The sequence below is a fragment of the Lithobates pipiens genome, unplaced genomic scaffold, assembly GCF_037356315.1.
Source record: "Lithobates pipiens isolate NorthernLeopardFrog02 unplaced genomic scaffold, aLitPip1_a1.2 Scaffold_19, whole genome shotgun sequence".
Taxonomy (NCBI): domain Eukaryota; kingdom Metazoa; phylum Chordata; class Amphibia; order Anura; family Ranidae; genus Lithobates; species Lithobates pipiens.
This window is the reverse complement of record NW_027507764.1, coordinates 483,067,970-483,088,270: the sequence shown is the minus strand read 5'-3', so window position 1 is coordinate 483,088,270 and position 20,301 is coordinate 483,067,970. Positions and strand designations below refer to the sequence as shown.

The window sequence follows — 20,301 nt, the reverse complement described above, 5'->3', positions numbered from 1 at the left end:
TTCTGCAGTGCAAAGCAATAATAGGATTTTTATATACAGCTTACCTGTAAAATCCTTTTCTTGAGAGTACATCACAGGACACAGAAGCTTCATTACATAGTGGGTTATATAGGCACCTTCGGGGATTGGACACTGGCTAACCCCAATTAAGGAGAATTCCTCCCCTATATAACCCCTCCCATATGGGAGGCACCTCAGTTTTGTAGCAAAGCAATAGGAAACCACGTAAAAACCCAAGAAGGGCGGGAGATCTGATGTACTCTCAAGAAAAGGATTTTACAGGTAAGCTGTATATAAAAATCCTATTTTCTTGATCATACATCATGGGACACAGAAGCTTCATTACATAGTGGGATGTCCCAAAGCTCAGTTTGAGGGGAGGGAGACACAGACCAGGATTATAGACCGCCATGGACCAGAGGAACTAAACTGCAGCCTGCAGTACACTGCGCCCGAAGGCGATATCCTCTTGCCCTCTGACATCCACCTGATAAAATCTGATGAATGTATGGACTGATGACCAAGTTGCAGCCTTACAGATCTGAGTCAGGGAGGCCTGGTGATGCACTGCCCAAGAAGCACTTACAGCCCTAGCTGAGTGCGCTTTCACTTGAAAGGGAGGAATCTTCCCCTTTACACTATAGGCCTGAAGAATAACTTGTCTAATCCATCAAGAGAGAGTGGATTTCAATGCTGCCTGGCCCCTTTTAGGGCCTTCTGGCAAAATAAATAAACAATCAGTCTTTCTTATCTGAGCAGTTGCCTGGAGATAGATACTGATCGCCCTTACCACATCTAGAGTGTGCAAAGACTCTTCTTCTGAGGACTGTGGATCTGGAAAAAAGGATGGTATGATTACATCTTGATTCAAATGGATTCCCGAAACCACCTTAGGTAGAAAGGACCTATTAGGATGCATCACTACTCGGTCCTTGTGAATAATTAAATAAGGTTCTTTGCTTGAAAGAGCTGCTAGCTCTGAAACTCTCCTAGCCGAGGAGATGGCTATCAAGAAGACTAATTTTTTAGTCAAAAGAACTAACAAAGCCTGATGTAATGGTTCAAATGGTTGTCCCTGCAATGCAGAGAGAACCAAATTCAAATCCCATGGGCACACTGGAGGTTTGACTGGCAGCTTTAACCGCATGGCCCCCTGAATGAAAGCCCAGATAAGAGAATGTGATGCAAGTGGCTTCTGGAAAAACACTGACAAAGCTGAAATCTGAACCTTGATAGTGCTTACGCCAAATTAATTTCTAGGTCTGACTGGAGGAAAGCCAAAATCCTGCTAACGACATACTTTCCAGGATGCCATCCCCTGGGTTCACACCAGGAAACATATGCCTTCCAGATTTTATAGTAAATAAGCCTGGAGGCCGGCTTTCTGGTATTGACCAGAGTAGAAAGGACTGACTCAGAGAATCCACGGTCTTTCAGAATGTGGGTCTCAGCAGACAAACCGTTAAATTCAGACTGTGTAAAGCAGGATGGTAGATTGGACCTTGGGAGAGCAGATCTGTTCGGAGAGGAAGGATCCAAGGCCTGCCTACTGCCATCTGCATGATCTCTGCATACCAAGGTCGTCTGGGCTACCAACAGAACAAACTTTGTTTCCCTCTTGACTCTTCCCAGGAACCGCGACAGAAGCGGATACGGCAGGAAGGCATAGATTAGATTGTACCGATCCCAGGGAATTGTCAGAGCATCTGACCCCTGAGCAAGTACGTCTTTTGTTCTTGACACAAACTTGTCCAGCTTCTTGTTGAATCTGGACGCAAACAGATCTACATCCGGAGTACCCCATTTGTGACATATGGTTTGAAATATGTCGGGGTGTCGGAGCCCATTCTCCTGGACATAATTGTTGGAGGCTTAGAAAGTCCGCTTGCCAATTTTACACTCCTGGAATGAAGACTGCAGAAAGGCACGGAACATGCCTCTCCGCCCAAGCAAGTATGCGATTCACCTCTCTTTGTGCATCCAGACTTTTGGTGCCACCTTGGTGATTGATATAAGCCACCGCTGTGGCATTGTCAGACTGTATTTGAACAGGGTGACCCTGTAGTCTGTAGGACCAGTCCATGAGGGCCATATAAACTGCCCGAATTTCCAGAATATTTATGGGCAGGAGTCTTTCGGTCGCAGACCAGCTTCCCTGCGTGCATACCTCTTCCAACACTGCTCCCCAGCCTGTCAGACTGGCATCTGTAGTTACGATTATCCATGGAAGGGGAAGAAAAGTTTTGCCCTTCAGTAGATTCTTGGTCTGTAACCACTAAATGAGACTCTTGCGTATCCCTGGGGATAAACACATAGGAAGATCCAAGGCTTGGAGCTTCTTGTTCCAAGCCGCAAGTATGCATCTCTGTAAAGGCCTTGAATGAAACCGGGTGAATGGAACGGCCTCGAAGGAGGCGACCATTTTCCCTAACAGTCTCATACACAGCCAAATGGGAGAACTCCTTCTGCTCAGCACTAGGCGAACCAGAACCCTTATAGCCATGGCTTTTGGCCTTGGTAGAAACACCCTGCCCTGAGCGGTGTCTATGATCATGCCCAGATATTCCAACCTTGTAGCAGGTTGCAGGGACGATTTTTCTAGGTTTATAATCCAACCTAGGTTTTCCAGGAGCTCTAATGTTTTTACAATACTGTGGTTCAAGAGCGCTACTGTCTGCTCTATGAGTAGCAAATCGTCTAGATAAGATATCATGTTTATGCCCTGACCTCTTAGGTTTGCCAAGAGAGGGTCTAGAATCTTTGTGAAAACGCAAGGAGCTGTAGTGAGACCAAAAGGCAGGGCCACAAATTGAAAATGGTGCTGATCTACCACGAACCTTAGGTATTTTTGGTGTGCAGGAAATATTGTCACATGAAAATGATATCTATTGATATTGATATTGATATTGATATCTATTGATGCCATAAACTCTCCCCCTTGCAGGGAGGAGACCACAGAGCGTATTGACTGCATTCGGAAAGACCAAATGTGCAGAAACTGATTCAAATCCTTTAGATCCAGGATAGGTCTGACATTTCCATTTGGTTTTGGAACGGTGAAGAGATTTGAGTAAAACCCTGAACCCTGCTCTTTTGGGTCCACTTTCACTATCACCCCCTGGGATAGTAAGTGATCTAAGGCAAAAAGTAGCGGTCTTCGCTTTTCTGGATCCTTGGGGATCCCTGACCTTAGAAAGCGAGATGGTGGAATCTCCTGGAACTCTAGCTTGTAGCCCAGAGATATTGAGGAGGTTACCCATTTGTCCTGAATCTCTTCCCGCCAGGCTTCTGCAAACTGCAGGAGCCTTCCCGCCACTCAGCCGAGTGGGGGCACCCCTTCACAAGGAAGCTTTGGGGCAGGCTTTCGCCCCCAAGTCTTCTTCCGACCCTGGGTGTGACCTTGGGCCTTTCCTCTAGAGGGAGGTTGGGAAGGCCGTCGCCACTGCTTGGAGCTTGATGCTCCAGGAGAAAGAGAACACCTAAATGAGGGATGTTTGTTCCTTCTGATTGGTAAGAGAATAGATTTACCCCCCTGTAATCTTTTGGATGAATTTATCCAAGTCCTCCCCAAATAAGCGTTCCTCATTAAACGGGAACCCAGTCAAATATTTTTTACACGACAGCTCAGCTGCCCAATTTTTCAGCCACAGGGACCTTCGCATGTGTACCAACAGGAGAGACAAACGAGATGCTTGTTGGACAGAATCCAAAATCGCATCAATCATGAAACACAGAATCTGAGGAAGTTCTACATAATTCTCCACTTCCTCACTGGGAAGGAGGCCAAGCATTTGCTTAACCTGTTCCTTGAGGAACTGAGACAACCCCACAGTTGCGACTGTAGGTTGCACTACAGCGCCAGCCATGGAAAAGGAGGCTTTCAATAAAGTTTCCAGCTTCTTATCAGTTGGATCTTTAAATACCTGAGCATTATCCAAAGGACAGGTCAGGTTTCTATTCACACAAGAAACAGCTGCATCGATGGATGGGACCCCCATTTCTTGGTGAAACTTTCCTTCAGAGGATAAAGCATTGAAAACCTTTCAGGAGGAGAAAACAGTTTATCGGGATGCCCCCAATCCTCGTACAACAATTTATCCATTAAGGGATGAATTGGAAAGGAAAAAGCAGTCTGTGGGATTTTTCCTGACCCCCAGGGAAGAAACAGAGGATGTAGCGGCCTCAGCAGTGGGCATTCTAAAAGTGGTATGCACCAATTCAGTGTAATATTGGACCTGCTTTTTGAGTGCCTGAGAGGAGGAGACTCTTTCCTCTTCCTCTGATTCATTCGACTGCTCTTGATCCCTATCCCATGATAGGGATTTCTCCTCATTGTCAGAGGTGTCATCTGAAAGAGGAATTTCAGCAGAGGGAGGGGATCTACCCCTTTTTCTGCTATCTTTTAGGGAAGCTGAAATAAAATTCATAATTCTCCCTTCAAAACCCTCCAATGTAGCCTTAAGGGAGTCTTCTGTGACATACGCTGGGGCTGAAACATTAAGAGAGGCTGCAAAACCTGACAGGGGCACTGACTCATCCTGTGAGGCTGGCTCCAGTCTTGCAGGGAGGGATGGTAACCTACAGGCATCTTTAGGACACTTAGACCTAGGCGGTGATTTCCAGTGCCCTTGTTACCTCCCCTGAGACCTTCTTACAAGGAGACATAGTCCTAAGCTACAAAGCAGAGGTACTAGTACAAGGTGCAATCACTGTTGTGCTACAAGTCTCACAATATACATATATGCTTAAACTGCACAACCTGATGCTGAGTTTGTGTCTTAGGATTGCCTGGATCCACTCCCTTAGGATGCTTACTGCCCACAGCTCTGTGTCATCCGCTTACATATCCCTGCCGCTCTGGGCTTTTTAAATTTGCTGCTTTGACGCCTGCGCAGTGAAGCGCCATGCATGCCGGCATGCAAGGCCCCCGCAACCACACCCCCCCTCCGTTTTGCCATAGGAGCGCGCCCTTGCATGTTTACGCACGCACGCGCACGCGTGCGTGCACGAGGTCTGTCAGTATCCGAGGGGGAGGAAGAGGACCACCTGCTGAGCTGCGTGGGACCCCCCCAGACTACGTGGTACCTCTCTTTTAGCCCCTTTTTGTGGCAGAGCCTGCACCGGAGGATGTTAGCCGTCTGGAGACTGGCTTCAATGAGCGTGTATCCTGGAAAGGCATGCAAGTATACACCAGGCTGCTCTTTACTCCCTCTAGTGGGGGAAACCAGATAAGACATACAACTACTCACATGAAGAAATACATAATATATGATTTATATAGGATTAACTTCTCCTACCTGTCCCCGCCGCAGGAACTGCTGAAAACAGACAGTTTCCAACCTTCACCCATCACAGCGGGCAGAGTTGTGCCAACCTTCAGGATTTTTGGGGTTCCTTCTCAGAGGAACCTCTTACCTGGACCTTGTAAAAGACTCTGCCAGAAACGTTCGTGCCACTGTTTTTAATAGTACACCAAATCTGGTTTTCCCAGAGCCCAGTCTTCCAAAGGAGAGGACTTACAGGCAAAACCTCTTTTCTTCGGATGACGAGACCCGGGTACCATATCATCTTGGGAGTCAAATATCGGCCCGAGATATGGATCCGGTTAGCATAGCCCTTAAACCCATGCAGGGACCTGCATAGAGCTTTCTTCATAGCACATGTTTTACGTGACCAACCACCTTAGACACTGGCAAAAAAAAACATATGGGAGGAGTTATATAGGGGAGGAATTCTCCTTAATTGGGGTTAGCCATTGTCCAAAGGTGCCTATATAACCCACTATGTAATGAAGCTTCTTTGTCCTGTGATGTATGATCAAGAAAAATTATTTTGAAGAAACTATAAGTTATTTATTAAAACATTCATTTCTCCTCATACTAGATATATGTGTGGTATGAGTACATTGTATAACTTTCAGTAAATCTTTAATATTCTATAAATGAGTATCCTTTTTTGGAGTAACGTCATACATGAAGTTACACAGACTCCCAAAATTCTCATGCTGCATTATATATGGAAGAACCTTATAGTTTTCTCCCATCTCAAGCTATTTATGATGGAATAAACTGATGCAGGTGGCCTGTATTTTAAGAAATATGTAGGTTACCATTACCCTTCCTTGCTATCATGTTCATCCAGTGGCTTTAGTATTGGTCACTGTATATGCAGATCAAAACTGTGCATATGTATATAGCATGAAGGTTGTTTAGTGACAGACTCCGTAAAGTTGGAGTTGGTAAAGTGGTACTAAATGATAGACATTCTCTCCCCAATGCCCCAGTACCCTTCTATGACTCCCCATACCCAAACACTTACCTATCCCCAAGACAATCTGCACCATTTCTCCTATCTTTGGGGTACCAAACTGGGACGTGCGGTGAGGTCAGTGGCTGTTGAGGCACTGGCTAGTATCAGAGCCAGATACACACACGTTACATAAACCGCGAACATCCCCTTTAACAAGGGGAACCCAGATCCCAGCCCCCCACCCTATCTGAATGGGTAGCGGATATATCGTACCCCTACCCATTCACCTGGTGTTTTTTTCCTCCTTGCATCGCCGTCTTCTTCTTCTTTGTATTGCCATCTTCTTTTTTTTCTTCCTCCAAGCTGCTGCTGGTTACTCGATAAGAAACAAACAAAAAAATGACATGTGATGTCACAAGAGGCGGGCCCTCCGTGCGATGTCATTGGATGGCCATGCCCCATTCCTATATATGAGGCGCCGGACAGCTGGGAACATAACGGAGGAAGACAGCTTTGCGACACCAGCTTTTTTTTCGTATGTTTCTTAGCGGGTAACTGGCAGCAGCGAGGAGGAAGAAGATGAAGAAGACGGAGACGCGAGGAAGAAAAAGACAGCGACATGAGAAGGAAGAAGAAGAAGAAGGCAGCAAGGAAGAAGATGACACCAAGAGATGACAGCTGGGGGAGAAAACGGTGTTAGAAAAAGACGAGGGCACCAGGAGCGACGACACCGGGAGAGACGGTGGCTCAGGGTTATTTTACTAATAAAGGAATTGTCAAAAACTGTACTACGATGTATCCCTACCCATTCACATAGGGTGGGGGGCCAGGATCTGAGGGTCCCCTTGTTAAAGTGGGCTTCCAGATTCTGATACCCCCCCTGCCCACAGACCCTGACAACCACGGGCAAGGGTTGTCGGGAAGAGGCCCTTGTCCTCATCAATATAGGGGCACGGTGCTTTGGGGTGGGGGGATGCAGAGTCCCCCTGCCCCAAAGCACCCACCCCCCCGTGTTGAGGGCATGCGGCCTGTAATGGTTCAGGAGGGGGGCTGCTCACTCATCCCCTCTCTTTCCCAACCTGCTGAGCGGCATGCTTGGATATGTATGGATTTTGGGGGTGAACCCTGCGTGTTTTTTTTTTTTTTTGGTGTGGGAGTTCCCTCTGAATCAATACTAGACTCCAAAAGCCTGGTAAAAACCTGGGGGGGAAACCCCACAGTGTTTTGTTTCTTGAATAATTTTTTTTTTAAATCAGCTGTCAGCGGGGAACCCCACTGACAGCGGATGGCTCATCGGTTGCTATGGACACGGCGGCCAGCTCCCCGGCCCCCTGCTTAGCAAACAGCTATATACAGTAGTAAAATAAGAAACACAAAACGCAAAACCCATCAAAAATGCACTACTTGCATTTCTCCTGCAGCTCCATTGAAGTCTATTAGCCGCAAATCATGGGAAAAAGGTCCCTGACCTTTTCCAAAAACGCACCAGCCCCAAAACGCATAGATGTGAACTAGTACCATAGGAAACAATGTTAAATGGACTAGTGCATTTCTGCAAACTGCAAAATGCACTAAAAACACATAGGTGTGAATGTAAGGTCACAGACAAATTACTGAAATTTTGAAGTCATAACCTCATTACTGTAATTTCACAGTAAGTAGATAAATAATAAATGATTATGTTATTACATATAGCATAATAATATATTATTTAGCTTGATTAAAACATTCTTTATTCTCCCTTTTAAGGCTCCATGCACACTGGAGCTCATAAACTGCAGTTTATTGGAGTTTGGGCGTTTTTTTTAAAAGCCCATAAACTCCACTCTATGTTAGCCTATGTGTCCATGCACACATAGACATTTTTCAGCTTTAATGAGCAGTGGAGTTTATGGGCTTTTTTCTGAACGCCAGAAATTCGCGCTCAAAGTGCCGTTTTTCACAGCCAAAAAACGACAAACGCTGATAAACGCTCATAAAAGCTTATAAACGCTCATAAACGCGCGTTAATTAGTGTTCAGCATTCTATTTTTTCAATGCATTGTGGGAGTTTGGAATGTACTGTGGGATTTTTGGAGTGCCCTCTGTGTATTTTTATTAAAAACGCCCATAAACGCTAACGCTAATAAACGCTCATAAACGCTCATAAACGCTACTACAAAACGCTGTTAAAAGCACGTTTTTCAACCAGCGTTTTCTGCCAGCAATCTGGCGTCCAGAAAAAGCTTTTTTGAGCTTCAGTGTGCATGGAGCCTAACTGTGTGAGAACAGCATAGGGAATGGGACATAGGGAGCTCTGCTGCATCTGCCTTCCAGCTGCCCAATGCGTCAGGTGCTGCAGGTCTCTGTTCTTCGCTCTCTGCAAGTACTGCATAACTTCTGTGAGTGCCGCTGCCAGTTCTAAATCACTGCATAAACTCTGTTATTGTATGTTGGAACATGTTGACAATACAACCCCTGCAATTTCAACCACTGTATGCACGCTATGCCTTCCCCCTCTAGAGTACATGTTTTTTCTATTACAGGGTTGATCATTTTAGCTGATATGCAAAGTACAACTGGAATATTTACACTGAATTACAGAATGCAGATAAAATTCCCTGTGAAATATGTGCAAATAAGCATTAGTAATCATAAAAACAAAAAAAAAATAGGGCATAGGGCTTCATTTAAAAGCCTTTGACATTTCCTTTTACTTATCTGCACACATTTTCCAGTACTGCCTGAAGATTTCCTACATGTACTTTGTACTCCATGGCAATTCATCTACTAAAAATGCAAATGTTGATTGCTATAATTATTATACCTATCCCATTTATGGAAAGAAATTCATCCAGTTCCTGGTTTTGTTGCTTCCACAATTTAAAGTTCTCGCAGCTCATTGTCTCATGTATGTCTTCCCACTGTGTGATACAAATCAAAGATAATCACTATTCTGCACAGAAAAAATGCTGCACTTGTAATGTTTGTAGTGTATCTTATAGAATCTGCATATCAAACTAGAATAATGCACTTGATCTTTCTTGCTCATTAGGATCAAAAGCCAGGAAGGTCCCCGAAGCTCAACTGGTCACGATGCTTTCTTGGTTAACTAAGTAATACAGGCAGCCCCTGGGTTACGAACAAGATAGGGTCTGTAGGTTTGTTCTCAAGTTGAATTTGTTTGTAAGTTGAAACAGGTAAATTTTTTAAGTGTAGCTCCAGCCAAAATAATATTTAAGCTTTTTGGATAGCATAGGGAAGAGTTAACACCCCTGTAATGTTTTTTTTTCTGTCTGTACCCCTGTTCAAAAGATTTCGCCTTACTTTCTGTCCCCATGACAGTTGGATTTTGAACATTTTGGGTTGTTGTGGAAACAAGGATTGGTGATAGCTCCAGTGGAGACACCTTTTTCCCATAATAACTCTTAGGCCGCGTACACACGGGCGGACTGTATGGCCTACTTAGTCCGTCGAAACACATTTCAGCGGACAGTCCGCTCGTGTGTGGGCTTCAGCGGACTTTTTCAGCGTGCAGTCTGGCGTACTAAGTATTTCGGATTTTTCGAAATACTGTCTGTCATACTTTGGTTTCAGCGGACAATCCGCTCGTCAGTAGGCTAGTTCGACGGACTAAGAATGGCGCATGCTCAGAAAGGATTTACACGGCGAAAGGTTGCATTGCTGTGTATTGGACTTCCTATTTCTAGTCCCGTCGTACGTGCTGTACACGTCATCGCGCAAGCTTTCGACGGACTGTTTGTGCATCCTTGTGTGGTCAAGTCCGTTCATTCGAAAGTAGGACGGACTGTCCGTCGGATTGTATGACGGACCAAGTAGGCCATACAGTCCGCCCGTGTGTACGTGGCTTTACAAGAGTGAATTTTCCTTCCTAGGGGGAGATTTCCTCTCACTTCCTGTTGTCTCCCCTCCGTTTGTAAGTAGGATGCGTTTTTAAGTCAGATGTTTGTAACCTGGGGACTGCCCGTACTTGGTAGATATATTTATTGCAAGCTAATATTTTCACTATACTTGTCAAAGACCTTGGAGGCTTTAATGCAAACAGACCTTTACGTACACTAACGGCCAGCACAAAATAGACTAGAGGTATTTACTTATGTAGTAGCCCAAGGAAAACCTCATGTCTACATGTCTGATTGATTGAAGTTAGACATTTGCTAAGAAAGAAATGTCCATCCAGTCCTGAGATTAAAGATCCCAGACAGATAACCTTGCCAGCCTGGAAGCCTGACTTTTCTAGGTCACCTTTGTGCCTCCAACTTGTGACTGCACAATAAAGGAACAGCAGCAGACTGATGAGCTCCCCCTCTTCTCTTTCCTCCTATTAGGGTGTTCCTTAGGAGTATATTTACATGCAATACCTCTGCCTGACTTCTAGTGATTTCCCACTCCCTGACAGCCTTAATTCTACTGTTCAGGGGTATACATGAAGTTAATATCAAGACAAATTCAAGCACCTCCACTGGTTGCATTTAAAATACATGTAATCGTTATACTGAATACTCAGCTGCTTTAATTTGGGATGTTTTTTTATATGTGGCTGAAGTTCAACTTTAAAGTAACTCTGTTGCTAAAATTACAAGTATACAATTATGTAGGGCTAAAGGCAAATGAGCAAGATGTTAGAAAACTAAAATTCCACTCCCTCAGTGTGCACGGTGAATACTAAAACTATAGCTGCTGCTATATTAATACAACATTCTTAAATTTGGTGCCAAATAAGACCACCAATGGTAAAAATTACTAAGGCACTAGCAGTGCTTTAAATAGCCTAAACTTACTAAAATAAAGAAATAGTCAAAATAAAATTCTAAGTGTAAAATCACCTTACTGGGTGTATGTAAAGCCGCGTACACACATAGCCGTCTGTCCGACGTACTTAGTCTGGCGGACGTCCGCCAGACTGTCCGTCGGAATTTTCAAACGGGCTACTTGCCCACACACGGCACTTTTTCAGCGGACTAATACGGCGTACTAAGTCCGCCGTACTAAGTCCGCCGTACTTTCGAAATGAACGGACTCGCCCACACACACGGAGGAAAGTCCGCTCATTTCGAGCGCGTCTCCAGGTAGGTGGGGCCCGCGAAGGAGACGTCGCTGGCCCCGCCGCCTGGTATGGACTTAAAGGCGAACCCCCAACACCGAAAAAAATCGGCGTGGGGGTCCCCCCCCAAGTCCACAACAGACCCTTGTCCGAGCACGCTACCCGGCCGGTCAGGAAAGGGGGGCGAGCGAGCGCCCCCCCCCCCTCCTGAGCCGTACCAGGCCGCGTGCCCTCAACATGGGGGGTGCCTTGGGGAAGGGGGGGCCGCGCGGCCCCCCCACCCCAAAGCACCTTGTCCCCATGTTGATGAGGACAAGGGCCTCTTCCCGACAACCCTGGCCGATGGTTGTCAGTGTCTGCGGGCGGGGGGCTTATCGGAATCCGGGAGCCCCCTTTAATAAGGGGGCCCCCAGAAACCGGCCCCCCACCCTATGTGAATGAGTATGGGGTACAATGTACCCCTACCCATTCACCTGTAAAATAAAGTACAAAAAAAACACAACACACGAGATAAAATACTTTATTGCACAGCTCCGGGGGGTCTTCCGTCTTCGGGGGTCTTCTCGCCGGACTCCTCCGCTATCTTCTTGTAGCTCTTTTGCTAGCGGAGGAGTCCGGCTTTCTTCCTCGCCGCCGGCCTCTTCTCCCGACTTCGGGGGTCTTGTCCCCCTCTTCGGTTCTTCTGCCGGGCCACCGCGCCTTCTTCTAGCTCTTTTACAGGCAGTGGCCTGGTCTTCTGTCGCCGCTGCCGCCTTCCGTTCTTCTTCTTCTTCTCCAGGAGATGTTGACTCGACGATCTCTCCGGCCACAATGCCAGGGACGCCCTGCGCTGCCACTTATATAGGGACAAGGGGCGGTGTCACATGGCTTTATGTCACATGGGTTGGTCACATGGGTTGATGTCTCATGGGGACTGTGACATCGTAAGGGGGCGGGGTCACCATGTGACACCAACCCATGTGACACCGCCCCTTGTCCCTATATAAGTGGCCACGCAGAGCGTCCCTGGCATTGTGGCCGGAGAGAGCGTCGAGTCAACATCTCCAGGAGAAGAAGGAGAAGAAGAAGAAGAAGAAGAAGAATAACGGAAGGCGGCGGCAACAGAAGACCGGGCCACCGCCTGTAAAAGAGCTAGAAGAAGGCGCGGTGGCCCGGCAGAAGAACCGAAGAGGGGGGCAAGACCCCCGAAGTCGGGAGAAGAGGCTGGCGGTGAGGAAGAAAGCCGGACTCCTCCGCTAGCAAAAGAGCTACAAGAAGATAGCGGAGGAGTCCAACGAGAAGACCCCAGAAGACGGAAGACCCCCGGAGCTGTGCAATAAAGTATTTTATCTCGTGTGTTGTGTTTTTTTTGTACTTTATTTTACAGGTGAATGGGTAGGGGTACATTGTACCCCATACTCATTCACATAGGGTGGGGGGGCCGGTATCCGGGGGCCCCCTTATTAAAGGGGGCTCCCGGATTCCGATAAGCCCCCCGTCCGCAGACCCCGACAACCAACGGCCAGGGTTGTCGGGAAGAGGCCCTTGTCCTCATCAACATGGGGACAAGGTGCTTTGGGGTGGGGGGGCCGCGCGGCCCCCCCTTCCCCAAGGCACCCCCCATGTTGAGGGCACGCGGCCTGGTACGGCTCAGGAGGGGGGGGCGCTCGCTCGCCCCCCTTTCCTGGCCGGCCGGGTAGCGTGCTCGGACAAGGGTCTGTTGTGGACTTGGGGGGACCCCCACGATGATTTTTTTCGGCGTTGGGGGTTCCCCTTTAAGTCCATACCAGGCGGCGGGGCCAGTGACGTCTCCTTCGCGGGCCCCGCCTACCTGGAGACCCGCTCGAAACGAGCGGACTTTTCTCCGGGCGGGAAAAGTCCGCTCATTTCAAAAGTACGGCGGACTGGCATACACACGGCCATATTGTCCGCCGAAATGCGAGTACGGCGGGCAGATTGGTGTGCAACACGGCATTCTAAGTCCGCCGTACTTTCGGGTCAAAAAAGTATGCCGGAGGCTACACACGGGGGGGATTGTTTGGCGGACTTGAGTTTGCCGGACTTTTCCACCGGATTGTTTGATCGTGTGTACGCGGCATAAATGTCAACTTTCACAGAGTAAGAAACCTTATGGTATAAAATTGTAATTCATTTGATAGAATAAATACTGTATATTATTTAAACTTAACTCATTCCTCTATGGACCACTATGCATCAATATTCCTTATGATCAATTAGCATGCCTCTATTCATATATTTAGTGCATTCGGTTACAGTGAAGAAACAAAGTAAAAATGTAAGGAACAACAAAGTCCCTCACTGTTTCAATAATAGTTCATTGTCAAAGACAAGGTAGTGCAAGAAAAAAAAATATATGACAAGTGTTGATAGCAGGTCACTCCAAATAACTGCAGTCCACCACCACACCTCCTGTGCAATTCCCTATGGATTTTGCACTTACCAGAAACACCTGGTTCAAAAGCACTTCTCTTATCTGCAGATGACCACTCTTATCGTTAGCTCTCAATTTTGACACCAAGGCATCAGATATATCCCATAAGTTATATATCAATCACTTTTTCAAAGTCACTTTGCACATGTAGAGGAATATATAAAGAAACTACATAGCGTAATCCCGTTCGTAACAAACAATTTATTTATACTTAAAAATCATCAAATTGCACACTCACAAAATCATCATCTTGTACAGCGCATATAACGCTCTACCCTTCCCAGGAACACCGTGGTTAAGCGCTGCAAGGTTAGACTGGAACGATCATAATGTGTTTTTGAATTTATATGCACTGTACAAGATGATGATTTTGTGAGTGTTCAATTTGATGATTTTATTTAGATTATTTCTTTATCTTAGTAATTTAATTATGTAGGGCTCCCTACAATGAAGAGCACGATACTCATAGCTGCTGATGCCTACACTCCTGAACTATGTAGAAGGGAAAGGAAACCACAACTGAAAATCCTTCAGAATCCAGTGTTAATTTTCTTGTCACCTGCTGTGCACTGTGGTTCCTCAGGCCTGGAAGAGCAAATCACTGAGTGCACTACTGGACCAAAAAAATTACCCCCCCCCCCCCAAAGCGTCAAGTTCTGTAGGATCTTTAGACAGCAGTTTCTCTTTATTATTGCAAAGACTGGCAGTCCCAGCAGCAAGGGATTAAAGTGGTTGTAAACCCTTACAACACACTTTGACCTACAGGTAAGCCTAGATTAAGGCTTACCTGTAGGTCCAACAAATGTCTCCTAAACCTACACGGTTTAGGAGATATTTGCCGAAAGACAGGCACCACTGTCTACGGCGCATGCGCCGTAGACAGTGTCGCGCAGGTGCACTGAGCGCGCCACCCGTCAATGGCTATATGCCGCGCGTGGCAGCTCTCGTGCACATGCGCGGGACTGACGTCATTGCGGCTTCGCTGAATGCCAGCGGCGGAGCAGCGAGACCCACCGAGAAGATGGATGCGCCGGACTACAGGGGACAGCGGTGACTTCGCTGGCTCCTGTGTCAGGTAAGTGACACATAATGGACTACTATGCAATGCACCTTTGCAGGGAATCAAAGAGGAAGTAAACTCATCAGGGTTTACTTCCTCTTTAAGTATTCTGTGTCTTCCTTGTGGGAGCCTGTTTAATGTACAGTTTTATTTTAGCAAGTCTTTCAAATGTTGCATAAATTACTTTAAATGTTGCATAGTTCAGTGCAGAGCAACTGTAATATCTAGGGGACACTTATCCTTACCTTTTTGTGTTAAAATTATAATACTTGCTGCATAATTATTTATTAAATACTTAGGCTTACTTGCTGTTTGCAGCTGAAACAAGTGCTTTTATTGCAAGTTGGACATTCCATTTTTAATGTGTCTCCCTCGTGTAGAACTCCAAAAGGACACTAAGAAAAAGGTAAACACATTAAGAAATATTAACAAACTTTTTTTAAAACATATATCAAAATCTGTACATACTTCATCAGTGCCATGTTGTAGAACAATGTCACCACTGTAAGCTATGTGTAAGTACCAAAACAGTTTGTACACATTTTAGAATAGAGGAGGTTGGTGTAGGTAGGTAGCTCAGAGGAGGCAATAGTGACTGGACATGCCTTTCTCACCTGTCTAGTTGATTTCCCCCTCTTTGAGAGAGCTAGTCTATGGTTATCATATCATATTATCATATATACTGTATATGTGATGGTTTTCTAGTCTGCACTGGCTGACTCAGGAGATGCTCATGTCATGCCTATGGACAGCTTTTAGATGGCATAGACAGTAGAGGTTGGTTGGATCATGCCTCTACATCTACATTTATGACAGGTTCCTAAACAAGATATTTGCCTTGGATTCATGTTTAGTCCTATGAAGCGGGAAGGGGTAAACAGACTACAGACTCCTCGCATGCCTGTTCATTAGGGAAAACAATAGTGATAAAATAAGGTTTTTCAACCTGTCAAAATCACAGTTTTCTCCCAGATGCTTTAAAAAACAGTATCTGTCAGTAACTCATATACATGTGACTGTCACTAAATCAGGCTAGACCATGCAATTGTCCATCTTGAGCCCTGGAGTGAGTGTCCTAAATTAGTGTAGCATTTTATTTTATGAATTGTCTCTTCATATAATACCGTAATTGGATTATAAACTATTTTAATGTTTGAAGATTTGTTTTTATGTCTTGAGAGGGATAAAAGTTTATACAATGCCCAGGATCATTAATGCTATAATAATAATAATACATTTTATTTATAATGCACTTTCCATCAAAAGATCTCAAAGTGCTACATAGTTACAATTAAAATATACAACTAACATCAATTAAAAAATGTATTAAAAAGAAAAGTCTTTAATCCCTTTTTAAAACTTATAGTTGATTGAAATACCCTCAGACTATCAGGCAGAGCATTTCACAATCGTGGGGCAGCAGAACAAAAAGCCCTATCTCCCATTGTCGTTAATCTGGTTTTTGGAATTTGGAGAAGATTTAATTAAGTTGAACGAAGGGAATGAGATAGATTTTGTAATCTCAAAAGTTCCTTAAGATAAGATGGAGCATGTCCATATATGCATTGGTGTGTAAGAAGAGAGACCTTATACTCTCTTCTTACAATAATAAGTACAATAATAATAATAACTTATTTTAAGAGGTTATATGGAGAGCTCAAATTTGCCACTGGGAATTACTATGCAATGTTATTTTTTTTGTATCCATTTGCTAATGCCAATTCTAGCAAATTCACAAATCCAGTTTCTGAAGCTTACATGACTGCACCAGCTGAATTCAGGCATCTCCATCAGTGCTCTGTCTCTCAGCTTTCTTTGAAATAAATCATGGGTTGCTTTGTCAAGATAGTGATGGATCTGTAAAACAAAATAAATTCTGGATAAGGAGTTACAGATAGACCAGTACTCTTATTGCCACCAGAAATCCCTTATCACTGTGTATGTCTTCTTAAAGTGGACCTACCAGTAACTTTACAAGTCTGCGTAAATATACGTATACCTAACGTGACTCAATATACAATAGTACAGTTTAAAAAAGATCCACTCTCTTTCATTATAAAGCAGTCCATGAGCTTCAGTCAAGTGATGACTTTGCCTAGGCTAAGAAGATGTTATGGTACTGCTGTAGTCAGAAGACATGAGGTCAGCTAGGAGGTCCACAGGAGGCACCACTGGGAGGAGTTGCCCATGGACACAGAGCCCTTCAACATAGACAACTTAAATGTCCCTGACTTTAACCCCCAGAAAATGCAGCACATTGGGACTGCTGTCTCTCCCGCTCCAGCCTTAGACCCTATCTCATGGGTACCTTATAATAAATGTACAGTTTTTTTTAACATTTGTATTTTTGGAACCTGGGTATCCAGCAAGTTGAAGAACTCCATAGATTCCTCAGAGTTCCTGTTTTTCTCCAGTTCTGGTTTCTTGCAAATGGGGCACACCACATGTATAATACTCTTCTCTTTGATGACAGAGGAAAAATGACGAACAAAACACTGCTCACAAAAAGAACAATTGCAATGTGTCATGTTCACAATCTGGAAGAAAATAAATGTGATAAATTAACCATATGAGTGGGAGTTTAGTACATTTGCCACATCTCTATTTTTATTGTGTAGCTTTCATCCTCACTGGCATAGTCAGCACTACCACTGCATATCTACTGTGTAGTGTGCGTGTGTGTGTGTGTGTGTGTGTGTGTGTGTGTGTGTGTGTGTGTGTATATATATATATATACACACACACACACACACACACACACCACACACACACACACACACACAGTATATATACACACAATACTGTCCAAATTGTTTAGGCAAAAAGATAAATAAAAATGTTAATAGTTTATTTTTATCAATTAACAAAATGGAAAGTAAATGAACAGAAGAGAAATCCAAATCAAATGAACATTTGGTGTGACCACCCTTTGCCTTCAAAACAGCATAAATTCTAGGTACACTTGCACACAGTTTTAGAAGGAACACGGCAGGTAGGTTGTTCCAAACATCTTAAATAACTAACCACAGATCTTCTGTGGATGTAAGGCTGCCTAAAATCATGGACACCATTGATCCTGACCAAATCTCCAAATCTATTTGCAGAAATGCAGCCTCAAACTTGCAAGGAACCTCAACCGTGCTTCACTGTTGCCTGCAGACACTCATTATTGTACCGTTCTCCAGTCCTTTGGTGAACAAACTGCCTCCTGCTACAGTCAAAAAAAAATAAAAAATTTTGACTCATCAGTCCATGATGTCCACCTGTCGCCATTTTTCTGCACCCCATTTCCTATGTTTTCATGCATAGTTGAGTCGCTTAGCCTAGTTTCCACATCAGATGTATAGCTTTCTGGCTGCAATTTTCCATGAAGACCACTTCTGGCCCGACTTCTCCTGACAGTAGATGGGTGTACCTGGTTCCCACTGGTTTCTGCCAGTTCTGTGCTGATGAGACTGCTGGACATCGTCTGATGTCAAAAGGAAGTAAGCATGATGTGTCTTTTATCTGCTTCATTAAATTTTCTTGGCTGACCACTGCGTTTAGGGTCCTCAGTGTTGTCCTTTTCTTTGTGCTTTTTCAAAAGTGCTTGCGCAGTACATCTTAAAACCCTAGTCTGCTTTGAAATCTTTGCCTGGGAGAGATATTACTGATGCAATACAACTACCTTGTGTCTTGTTACTGTGCTCAGTCCTGGCACATGAAACTTTCTTCTCCAACCTCACCTTAGTTGCAGAGTTTGGCTGTTCCTCGCTCAGTCTTAAGCCTTCTACACAGCTGTCGCTGTTTCAGTCAATGACTGTGTTTCAACTTACATATAAAATTAATGATCATTAGCACCTTGGCATAATTAGTTAAGCATACACTGACTCTAATCCTACAAAATCCCCGACTGTGCAAATGTACAAAGCGTGCAAGTGTAATAATTTATGCTGGTTTAAAGCCAAGGGTAGTTACACCAAATATTGATCTGATTTAGATTTTTCTTATGTTCATTCACTTAAACGTTCACTAAAAAAATAAATGAATATAATATATACTTTTTTGAAAGCATTCTTACGTTACAGCATTTTTTTCACAGCTGCCTAAAACTTTTGCACATTTCATAGGACATGTACTGTGTAAAAGTCTTAGGCAGGTGTAGAAAAAATGCTGTAAATTAGATATTCTTTCAGAAATAGAAGTGTCAATAGTTTATTTTTATCAATGTACAAAATATAAAGTAAATGAACAGAAGAGTAATCCAAATCAAATCAATATTTGGTGTGACCACCCTTTGCCTTTAAAACCTTACATTTCTCAATTCTTTTGGTTACACAGTTTTTGAAGGAACCCAGCAGGTAGGTTGTTCTAAACATTGTCACATTTCCATGTCCTATGAACAAGGAGTCTTGGAAGTGATGGTTTGGCTCTCACAGAGCCCCAATCTCAACATCTTTGAGTCTGTTTGGGGTTACATGAAGAGGCAGAAGGATTTGAGGCAGCCTAGGTCCACAAAAGATTTGTGGTTACCTCCAAGATGTATGAAACAACCTACCTCCTGAGTTCCTTCAAAAGCTGTGTGCAAGTGTACCTAGAAGGATAGAAGAATTGATGCTGTTTTGAAGACAAAAGGTGGTCACACCAAACAATGGTTCTGATCTCTTGCCATATTACATAACCTTTATCTTTTTTGGGTTCTGATCCAAGTTATGGACCAAAATTATATTCAACAATAGATACTGCCTTCTCTACCCTGCTAGCAGACCCCCTTGTAGCCCCATTATGATGAGTTCCAACTTTTCTTGTGTTGCAAATGCTGCACAGGTAGTATGCCTACCCCTGAACAAATCTATTAGTAGAAACAGTGTAAGAGAACAATATTTCAACCCAGATGGGCCTTTGTTTTGCTGGGTCATAATTAGTAAATCCAAACCTAGATTCTTCTTTCTCCATTATAAATTACCATATATTAAACTGATCTGATTGATAGAAAGATAGATACCTTGGAATATGGGTATTGGTCACAGCACAGAGGGCATTCGTGTGTGAGATACTGGAGAGCAGAGTTGTAATCTTGACATGATGAAACAGCCTCTTCTATATTTTCCTGGCTCCAGGAGCCCTTGTTCATTTTACATAATTGCTCATAGATTTGTTTCGTTTCCTGTAACTGAAATAAAATCTCCAGTTGAATCAAAGAAAATAAAATAAAGCATGATAAGGTATACATGATCAAATACTAGCAATGATTAGATTTTCCACTGCATATTTTGTTCTCTTCCCTGCCATAACCCCTGGCAACTCCCATGGAGCATTGGGATGTTACTAACACTGTGATAATGCTCATTGGGTCTAGGTCCCTCTACAATGAGTTTCAGATGGATCACATTACAAATAATGTTATCCTGGTCCATTTTTAGTCCCTTTAAAGGAACAGGAGCACACTGGACACCCAGCAAGAGCACAATGGCGGCGAAGGTGCCCAGTGTGTCCCCGGACCATATATACGAACAGTAACAAAAAACTGGCCACTGC

At 44.2% G+C, this 20,301-nt stretch overlaps 1 protein-coding gene across 1 annotated transcript in view; it reads right to left on the bottom strand.

Moving 5' to 3' along the window:
* Positions 1 to 20,301, bottom strand: part of LOC143997354 (E3 ubiquitin-protein ligase RNF31-like) — a 126,757-nt gene that overhangs the window by 33,071 nt on the left and 73,385 nt on the right. Inside the window, exons 7-11 of the mRNA XM_077492934.1 lie at positions 19,769 to 19,936; positions 17,139 to 17,321; positions 16,543 to 16,641; positions 15,090 to 15,179; positions 9,056 to 9,152 (exon numbers count right to left, since the gene is read on the bottom strand). Coding sequence (XP_077349060.1) covers positions 9,056 to 9,152; positions 15,090 to 15,179; positions 16,543 to 16,641; positions 17,139 to 17,321; positions 19,769 to 19,936 — 637 coding nt within the window. The remainder of the gene's footprint in view (positions 1 to 9,055; positions 9,153 to 15,089; positions 15,180 to 16,542; positions 16,642 to 17,138; positions 17,322 to 19,768; positions 19,937 to 20,301) is intronic.